This window comes from Monodelphis domestica, chromosome 8, assembly GCF_027887165.1.
Source record: "Monodelphis domestica isolate mMonDom1 chromosome 8, mMonDom1.pri, whole genome shotgun sequence".
Classification (NCBI taxonomy): Eukaryota; Metazoa; Chordata; class Mammalia; order Didelphimorphia; family Didelphidae; genus Monodelphis; species Monodelphis domestica.
In genome coordinates, this window is record NC_077234.1 from 71,448,084 (window position 1) to 71,458,550 (window position 10,467).

Here is a 10,467-nt window from a genome sequence, read left to right on the forward strand (position 1 = left end):
TATCCTACCTACCCTGGTAGGATCATGATCACATTTTAGGAAAGATATTGATAAACTGGACATTTTCTTTTCTTTTTCTTCTTTAAATTGTTATTTACTGTCAGAGTAACAACTCTAAGACAGAAAGGCAAAAAGGCTAGGCAATCAGTGTTTAGTAACTTGCCCAGGGTAACACAGCTAGGAAGTGTCTGAAGCCAGATTTGAACCTAGGCTCTCCTGACTCCTGGCCTGTTGATCTATCCACTGTGCAACTAGCTGCTTTGATAAGGTAAATATTTTTAAAAAGAGGGAGGAAGTTGGCTAGGAAACTAGAAATAATTCCATATTCAGTTAAAGGAACTTAGGAGTTTTAACTTGAAGAAAGAAAGTCTAGAAAGAAGAGGATAACTATCTTCAAGTGTTTGAAGAACTCTTATGTGAAAAAGGAATGAGGCTAATTTTTTTTTGGTCCAGAGCCCAGAATTAGGAGAAAAAAGTAGAAGCTGTGATGGAAAGATTTTAGCTTCATATAAGGAAGAACTCAACAATTATAGCCATCTAAAAGTACAATGGGGCATTTTGAGAAGTAGTGAGACACTTACAGATAGGAAGTCTTTTAGTGAACCACTTAGGATGACTGTTATGATCATGACTCAAGTCTGGTGTTGATCAAGATGTTCTCTGAGACCTCTTTTAAGTGTAAGATTTTGAATCTTTGATATTTACAGGGTATTTCATCACCAAAAGAAAGGCATTTCTTATTAAAAAAACAACAACAACACCTGAGCATGACAGCTATTGTTGGATTTTTCATATTCTGATAGTAGGATGTTAATTTCTCATTATTAGCAAAATTTAATTTTTTTCTTATTACTAGGCTACAAGATTTTCCTTTACAAAGGTTAGTGCAGAACTATTAGGTAAATAACTATTTTAAATAGTTATGCTCTCTGGAAAGATTATATACTACAAACAGATTGGATTTGTAAAAGGAATGAAGGGTTAATTTAGCATAAAGTTGACTACAAATAAAATAAATCATCAACATCAAAATAAAAAATATATCAATAAATGTTGAAAAAGCTTTTGACAAAATCATCACTCATTTCTATTAAATCCGGAAATCAATGGAATAAAATGACCTTTCCTTTTCTGAGAAGACCTTTATGTGATGATGCAAAGTAAAATGAACAGAACTAAAGTAATTTCTACAATGGCAATAACATTATGGGACGGACAGGTGGCACAATGATCAGAGCACTGGGCCAGGAGTTAGAGAGATTTGAGTTCAAATCTGGTCTCCAACACTAGGTATGTGACTTAACCTTGTTTATCTCAGGTTCCTCATCTGTAAAATGAGCTGGAGAAGGAAATGGCAAACTCCTCCAGTATCATTGCCAAGAAAACCCCAAATGTGGTCACAGACAGTTGGACATGACCCAACAACAATAACATTATAGAGAACAACAACTTTGGAAGATTTGGGAATTTTTGATTGCTTCAATGATAAACCATAAGTCCAAAAGATTAAAGATGAAACATCTTTTGAGAGAGAGGTGATAAAATGTAGAAAGATGTATACATTTTCTGATACAGCTCAAGAGGAATTTGTTTGGCTAATCTATGTAGACTCTCTTTTCCATTTTTTTTTTGGTTTCTGCTACTTTATCTGTGTGATTGTCTCTATCTCTTTCTGTATTTCTGCTGCTTTGTGTTTTTTGTGTGCAAGTGCATTAATCTGCATTGCTGTTGATATTATTATTTTTAGGAGAATTGTACTGCTTGATTTTGGTTAGACGCATAAAGCTTCTAGGTATCTTTCAGTGTTGCTAGGTATCTCCTTTTGTCTTTCTTTGTCTTCCCATTTTGTCTTTCTTTATCTTTCTTCATCTTCTTCATTTTCTTTCTCTTTGTGGGGCTTTCCCCCATTTTGTACATGTACTTTTATGGGCATGCCTCTGGGATCTCTATTGTTTTGTATGCCTCTTTGTGTGTCTCTCTGTTTTTCTTTGATCTCTGTCTCTGTCTGCCTTTCTGTCTCTGTCTCTCTGTCTCTTTCTTTCTTCTAGAGGAATAAGGCAAGGGCAATGTAATGTAACCCCAGAAGCTGTTAGTCGTCTGTTGGATTTACAGTTAATGCTTCCCCCTGCCGGAATTGTCTTACAATTACAAGCCTTGACCTAAGCTGGGCTGAACTATCAGTTCCTTGTCTAATGGATTGGGTAGACCTTTTCAGGGAATAAGAATATTTTTTTTTTATAATATATTTTATTTGATCATTTCCAAGCATTATTCATTAAAGACATAGATCATTTTCTTTTCCTTCCCCCCCCATCCCCCGAATAAGAATATTTGATTGGTCTAATTGTAGTAGTGGGCAAACATATCCCTTCAGGCTAAAGGTAAGGGAAACTGATGGCCACCCAGGACCAGGGACCTGTGGGAGAGCAGGCAAAGAAATAGCAATAAGAACTAAGAGGAGTTTCTTTTGTTATTCATCTCACCTACACAGGCTGTTTTTTAAGAGACTGATTATTTCTTCATAGAATGCAGAAAGATTTGGTCACAAAAAAAGAATACTAGGAGGATAGGGAGAAAAATGACCTTCTTTGTTTCATAAAATAGAAATATAAGGAAAAAAAGAGGGATAGTACTAAGTGAGACAGAAGAATGTTAAGGCTACTTGTTATTGCTAAAATGAGTGGATTGTTAGGTTTCCACTAGGCCCATTCTAGGTTTGGTAGAGCCTTCAACTGTTACTATTATTAGGAGAATTTTACTGACTGCTTTTTTTTTCCTACATAGAAATAGACTCCCTTTCCCCAAGGAAATCTCTTTCATTCCAATCCAGTTCATTCATTCATTCAACAGTTTATTGGGCACCGGTGATATTTGAGGGATGGTAGGGAAGAGAAAGAAATCCACACCTCAACTCCTGTGCTCAGGAAGCTTAGATTCAACTTGTTGAGATGGAACGAGAAAAGTAGATGATGTAGGATTTTGAACATGAAGGGATTTAAACTCAAGAGAGATGACTTCATATGTATAATGGGTGTCCTATCTCTTGCCTTCTCAATGTATCAGAGAGAGAAGGGAGAGAAAGGGAGAATTTGGAACTGAAAAGATTGAGAGAGTAAAAAAAACCAACTCTCAAACCAAAATGGGGATAATAAGAGTGCATGCCTCCCTGTCCTGTCCACCAGAGTCGTGGGCAACAAAATGGGGTAATAAGTCTATAATAGCATCTTACAAAACATAACACATTATATAAATTATTATTATTTTGAAACCCTTGTTCAATCTTCTCTGAATGGCTTCCATTGCATCAATCTGTTAAGGACTGAATGTTATTCTCTCAAGGATGTTTGATTTAAGAGGGCTTTAGGAGTGGACCATGTTTTACCCCCAAGGAAAGAATGGTTAGTTGGTGGAAGAATTCCTGGCATCAGGGGGAGAATTGCTTTTGCGAATGCTATGGGGACTGAAGGATGAGGGAAGACTTCTCTGAACCATCAGGTAATTACTACCTACTTCTGCCTGTCTAACCCTGGCTTTTAGATAACATGGAAAAACAGAGTTCTGGACTTGAGTCTGGACACATTGGTTAGATGGACTCTTTTCTCTCCCAAGCTTTATCAACTTCATCTGTAAAATGGAGCTAATAATATTTGTACTACTTAGCTCACAGGAATGTTGAGGCAAGAGGAAAGTGTTAAATCTTTTTTTTTATTGTATTGAGCTCCCAGCCACATTTTTTTCAGTGACTGAATTTTTTTTATTTTTATTTTTATTTTTTAAATTTTAAACGTTATTTTATTTGGTCATTTCCAAACATTATTCACTGGAAACAAAGATCATTTTCTTTTCCTCCCCCCCTCCCCAACACCTTTCCCTCTCCCATAGCCGATGCACGATTCCACTGGTTATCACATGTATTCTTGACTTGATTCCATTTCCCTGTTGTTGGTATTTGCATTAGAGTGTTCGGAAAGTGTTAAATCTTAAAGACCTTATAAATGTGTTTTTAAATTTTTAAAATTTTTTCAATACATGTAAAAATTTTTAACACAGTTAAAAAAATTTGAGTTCCAAATTCTCTTTCCTTCCCCTCATTAAGAAAGCAAGCAGGGGGCAGCTGGGTAGCTCAGTGGATTGAGAGCCAAGCCTAGAGATGGGAGGTCCTAGGTTCAAATCTGACCTCAGACACTTCCCAGCTGTGTGACCTTGGGCAAGTCACTTGACCCCCATTGCCTAGCCCTTACCACTCTTCTGCCTTGGAGCCGATACACAGTAATGACTCTAAGACGGAAGGTAAGGGTTTTTAAAAAAAAAAGAAAAAGAAAGCAAGCAGGGGGCAGCTGGGTAGCTCAGTGGATTGAGAGCCAAGCCTAGAGATGGGAGGTCCTAGGTTCAAATCTGACCTCAGACACTTCCCAGCTGTGTGACCCTGGGCAAGTCACTTGACCCCCATTGCCTAGCCCTTACCACTCTTCTGCCTTGGAGCCGATACACAGTATTGACTCCAAGATGGAAGGTAAGGGTTTAAAAAAAAAAGAAAGAAAGAAAGAAATTTTATGTTATACATATGCTGTCATACAAAACATATTTGTATATTAGTGATGTTGTGAAAGAAAACACAGAAATCCCTCCCCCCCAAAAAACCCCAAGAAAAAATAAAGCTTAAAACAAAAATTCATGCTTCAGTCTTCATTCAGACTACATCAGTTCTTTTCTTGGAGGGGTATAGCATCTTTTGACATGAATTGTTTTAAATCACTTTATTGCTGAAGGTCACTAAGTCATTCCCAATTGATCATTGTACAACATTGTTGCTACTGTGTACAATGTCCTGGTTCTTCTCACTTCACTTTGCATCAGTTGATATAAGTCTTTCCAGCTTTTTCTGAAAGCATCCTGCTTGTTATTCCTTATAGCACAGTAGTGTTCCATCACAATCATATACCATATCTTGTTTAGCCATTTCCCAATTGATGAGTATCCCTTGAATCTCTAATTCTTTGCTGATAGTTCAGTTTTAATATTCTATTTGAGTCAGGCTGGGAAATTGCAGGGTCGCTTAGACTGGTCTGTGTAGCCATCAGAAGGAGGTGATGGTGAGTGTGAATATTTCTGTAATGGAGTCTAAAGGAAGGATTTAGGTAGACTTCAGGGGTGAGTCCAAGAGACTGAATGGTCCAAGGAGACTGGCCCTGGAAAACTGCAGCTCTGGCCACATATCAAGACAGACTTCACCCAGAAGCAAACACTGGAAAGAGATTATAGAATCTCAGATTTAGAACTAACTAACCTTCCAAATGTCTTCATTTTACAGATGAGAAAGACAAGGTGAAATGACTTCCCCAAGGCCACACAATTAAGTGACAGAGCTGAGATTCCATCCCAGATATTCAGACAACAAATCTAATCTTTTCCTTTTTACTGCTTTGGGGCTTATACCCACTAAACAAGGCAAAATCAAACCAATGCTTGGCCCCATCATAGATAGCTCTTTCTGCAGCATCATCTCTTTTCCATCTGCTGTATTTTCTTCGAATAGAGAAGTGATACATTTTATAGTGAAGAGGACTGTCTACGTCCTCTTTTCCTTCTCCAGAGGTGGGGCAAAGCCCAGGAGGGAGGGATGGGAAGGGTGGGGGGAGTGGTTAGGTTTGTGGTTTTCCTTCATAGTCATCATGTTCCTCCTAGATGTGAAATCACTCATCTCCTTTTTCAAAGTTCTACTGTGAGTCTAGTCTGGGAGGACAGGAGGAGAAACTGTACAGGTAATGCAGGTAAGAATTCAGCTATGGTTTGGGGGCCTTTCTTTCTCTGTGCTTTGGGTAATTTCCTCTGGTCTTTGATTTCCCCCACTTCATTTCTATTTAAATGCTTCCTGGCATATGGACCACAGATTAGAGTTGGCTTCATGTAAAGGTAGAATTGGTGGCACTGAGAAGGTCATGTCTGAAAAATTACTTCTTTTTTGGACAGATGTTTGGAATGTCACAGACACATGTTGCTTCATCTTAAGAGTGTGTCTCCTATGGAAATGAAAAAAATTCTTGAGTTCAAGAAATGCTTGTTGAGGCTCTCTAAATCTGTTTTTTTTAATTTTGTTTTTATACTTAACCCCACCCCCCAAATCCTTACCTTCTGCCTCAGAATGATTACCGATTATCAGTTCCAAGGCATAAGAGTGGGAAGGGCTAGCCCAGTGAAGTGACTTGTCCAGGGTCTCATGGTAAGGAAGTATTTGAGGTCAGATTTAAAACCAGAACCTCCTATCTCCAGGCTCAGCATTCTATCCACTGAACCACCTAGCTGCTCTAAGCCTCAATAATGATTCTTGCCCTTTCTACCTTACAGATTTGTGAGTGCTTTGTAACCCTTGAAACATAGTATGAAGTAAGGTTCATTGATTATGATTATGTGATTGAATGAATGAGTGGAAATAAATTTATCACATATTCACAGAATGCTAGAGATCAACCAAAAAATTTTACCAAAAAATTGAAGTCTAGAGATAAGAAGGAACTTGCTCCAGGTTATATTAACTGGTCATTGACAGAGCCAAAACTAGAAACTGTCTTTTTTTAATTGTATATTTTAATTAATTAATTAATTTAGAATATTTTCCATGGTTACATGATTCATGTTCTTTCACCCCCCTGTTCTCCTCCCCCCCCCCATGGCCAATGCATAATTCCACTGGGTTTTACATGTGTCATTGATCAAGACCTATTTCCATATTTTTAATATCTGAACTAGGGTGATCATTTAGAGCCTACATCCTCAATCATATCCCCATTGAGCCATGTGATCAAGCAGTTGTTTTTCTTCTGTGAAAGTGTCTTTTTAAATGTAGCTCTAATATTATTTCTCCTTCTTTCACCAAAACTTGATTTCATGGTATAGGTTAGAAGTGTTATCCTACCCCCCAAATATAGGAAAGGGAAGAAGACCAGGGTCACGTTTTGCCACTGCATAATTTTTCCTAGGGCTGGGTCAGTTCTGGACCCCTTGGGTATTTCTTAAACTTCCTAATTTCATTCATTAGTTGGGAATAGAATTGCAGGTGAGCTAGGGGGCTTAAAGCAGGGCTGTGGCTGGTCAGATCAGTTGGATCAGACCAACTTGCACAAACAAAAAAAACCAACTTGCACAAACATACTCATTCGTTCTTTTTAAATTTTATTTTATTTAGTAAAAGGCTTAATATTATCTTAGTAACAATTCTGAGACAGAAGAGTGGCAGGGACTAGGCAACTGGGATACAGTGACTTGCCTAGGGTCACACAGCTAAGAAATGGCAGAGAGCAGGTTTTAACCCAGGTCCTCCTGATTCCACGCCTGGTGCTTTATCTATCTACTCCTGTTCTATCCATTCCTTTAAAAATTAAGTTTAAAAATTTCTAAATTAAACATCGAAAGGCCTACATAAATTTCTGAAGAGTGAAATAAGCTGATCCAAGAGTACATTATATATAGCAACAGAAGTATTATTTAATGAATGACTTTTATATGTCCTCTTCCAGAGGAAAAACTGCTAAATAGAAATAAATAAGACATAAGTTTATATATACATATATCCTTTTTTTTTTAATTAAATGATGCCTTCTTTAATGGGGGGAGGGAAGGAAGGCAGGAAGTTAACTGGATATTTGAATGTAACAAGCAAACAAATTAATTAATTTAAAAATGTGTAATTAGCAAGTGTTTATTTTCTCTCCATTCTATCTTTCCTATTGAAAGAAGTAAAATCAAAATTCTTTTAAGAATTACTTAATTAGTTTTTGTAGGAACAATTTTTGACAATTGTTTTCTGACATTTTAAGATTCAGATTTTCTCTCTCCCTCCCTTCCCTACCTCCTTCCCCAGGCAGTAAATAGTCTGCTATTGATTATATGAGTACTTTCTTATAATACATATTTTTATATTTCTCATATTATGATAGAAGACACATATATGATAAAAGTCTCATGAAGGAAAAAAAGTGGAAGATGCGTGCTTTTGATCTGTACTCACACTCCAACAATTCCTTTTTTGGCTGTGGAGAGCATTTTCATCATGAGTTCCTTGAAATCTAAACTCTTGTAGCAAATATGCATAGTCAAAAAACATTCATACATTGACTATGTCCAGATATGTAAGTTTCATATTACATATTAAGTCCATCACCTCTCTGTAAGGAGGTGGGTAGCATTCTTCATCACTGGTACTCTAGTTACAGCTGGTCATTGCATTAATCAGTTCCTAAAGCTTCACAACAGACTCACAACCATTTCTTACATTTTCTTCCTTTCTGATATTTTCAACAGGACATGTCTTCAAGATACATCCTCAATGAATACAATTGGGGTTCTGCATTTGACAATTATACGGATTTCATAGCATCTGATGCTATGCCTTGTGATGTTGGCTCCTGGAGAATCAACAAGTATTTTGTGATGGTTATTTACAGTCTTGTGTTCTTGCTGAGTTTGCTGGGAAATTCACTGGTGATACTTGTAATCCTCTATAATCGGATCAGTCGTTCAGTCACAGATATCTACCTGCTCAACTTGGCCATAGCTGACCTGCTCTTTGCCTTATCACTGCCCATTTGGGCTGCCTCCAAGATCAAAGGCTGGCTCTATGGCACACCTCTTTGCAAAATTGTCTCCCTCCTGAAGGAGGTCAACTTCTATAGTGGCATTCTGCTGTTGGCCTGCATCAGTGTAGACCGCTACCTCGCCATCGTCCATGCGACTCGTTCTTTAACTCAGAAGCGCCACTGGGTGAAGTTCGTCTGCTTGGGCATCTGGGGCCTGTCCTTGCTCCTGTCCATGCCCATTATTCTCTCCCGTGAGGCATTCAAGTCAGAGGATTATGGCTTTGTCTGCTATGAGGACTTGGGCAAGAATACAACAACATGGCGACTGGTACTGAGGATCCTGCCTCAGGTCTTTGGCTTTGTCCTGCCCCTACTGGTCATGCTCTTCTGCTATGGCTTCACCCTGCGCACCCTCTTTGAGGCACGCATGGGGCAGAAGCATCGGGCCATGAAGGTCATCTTTGCTGTAGTGCTCATCTTCTTGCTCTGCTGGCTGCCTTACAATCTGGTACTGGTCGCTGATACCCTCATGAGGACACATATAATTGAGGAAACCTGTGAGCGCAGGGAGGAGATTGACCAGGCCATCAGTGTCACTGAGGTGCTGGGCTTCCTCCATAGCTGCCTTAATCCTATTATCTATGCCTTCATTGGACAGAAGTTTCGATACAGCTTCCTCAAAATCCTGGCTGCCCATGGTGTGGTCAGCAAAGAGTTCTTGTCCCGGCACCAGATTTCCTCCTCCTCCTTTGCCTCTTCTTCAGTTTCTGCTGCTGTCTGAGTATCATCAACTCATAATTTCTCAGCAATCTAGATAATAGACCCTAACAATAAAAAATCATTATATTGACTGGAAGAGGAGACTTACAGTATGGGAAGAGAGCTTATGACATGCTTTTCCCATACCCGGAATAGACTCCCTTCTCATTTCTGCTTCTCAGAGTTCTTGTCTTTCTTTAAGGCTTAGCTGATGTGCCACTTCCTTTGTGATCTTTGCTGATGCCCCTAGTTTTCATTATAGTCTGTCCCTCCTTAAATTACTTAGCATTATACTTATCTTTGTACATGTTGTATCCCCTCAGTAGACTGTAAGCTCCTTGAGGGAAAGGCCCATTTTGGTTTGATCTTTGTATGTATGTTCAGAACACAGTATAAATCTCTGAACAGAATAAGACCTTAATAAATGTTTTGTTTTGTTTTTTTTAAATAATGGATAAGAGGCAGGAACTGAAGCCTGAGAAAGCATGGAGGGACCAGAGGTTGGGGATCTGAGCATAAAGAAGGAGAGAACAATGTCCCAACATTTTGCCTACAGTTTTAACTGAGTGGTTTCTCCATGTCCCTGATCAAGAATGGGCATCTGTTTATGAAAACAATCTGATTGCCTTAAAAACCTAGAGTATGACAATCTATCTCCTGGCATTGGTCACTTTCACTGGCTATCTCCCTTCCTTCCTCATCTCTGTCTTCTGTCTTCCCTGACTTCCTCTAAGCCCTACGTAAAATCCCACCTTCTATAAGGAGCCATTCTCAATCCTCTTTAACCTTAATTCTCTCCCTTTGCTATTGCTCCCAACTTGTGCTATCCACATCTGTTTGGGCCATAGCTTTTGGCATGCTCTTTCCCCCATTAGACAGAGACCTCTTTGAAAGAAGGGACTATTTCCTGCCTTTCTTTGTTGTTGCCAGTGCTTAGTATGGTGCCTGGAACATAGAAGGCACTCAATAAATATTCCCTGATTGACTGACCAATTGGTGTCAACACCCCTGGCCTGGGTGGTTATTCTGCTCATGAGACCGGTAGTCTACATTCCCCAGATGCCTATTCAGGAAACTGGCAGAGAAGGTATGCTATGTTCTAGCCATACTGTGTCTGAAAGCAGCATTGTGAAGG

At 38.8% G+C, this 10,467-nt stretch overlaps 1 protein-coding gene across 1 annotated transcript; it reads left to right on the forward strand.

The window, feature by feature from the left end:
* The first annotated feature begins 5,694 nt into the window (after positions 1-5,694).
* Positions 5,695-9,742, forward strand: LOC100012266 (C-X-C chemokine receptor type 1). The gene is made up of 2 exons (XM_007501755.3): positions 5,695-5,771; positions 8,299-9,742. The coding sequence occupies exons 1-2, from the start codon at positions 5,766-5,768 to the stop codon at positions 9,352-9,354; spliced, it is 1,062 nt and encodes a 353-aa protein (XP_007501817.2). The 5' UTR covers positions 5,695-5,765; the 3' UTR covers positions 9,355-9,742.
* Positions 9,743-10,467: the final 725 nt, after the last annotated feature.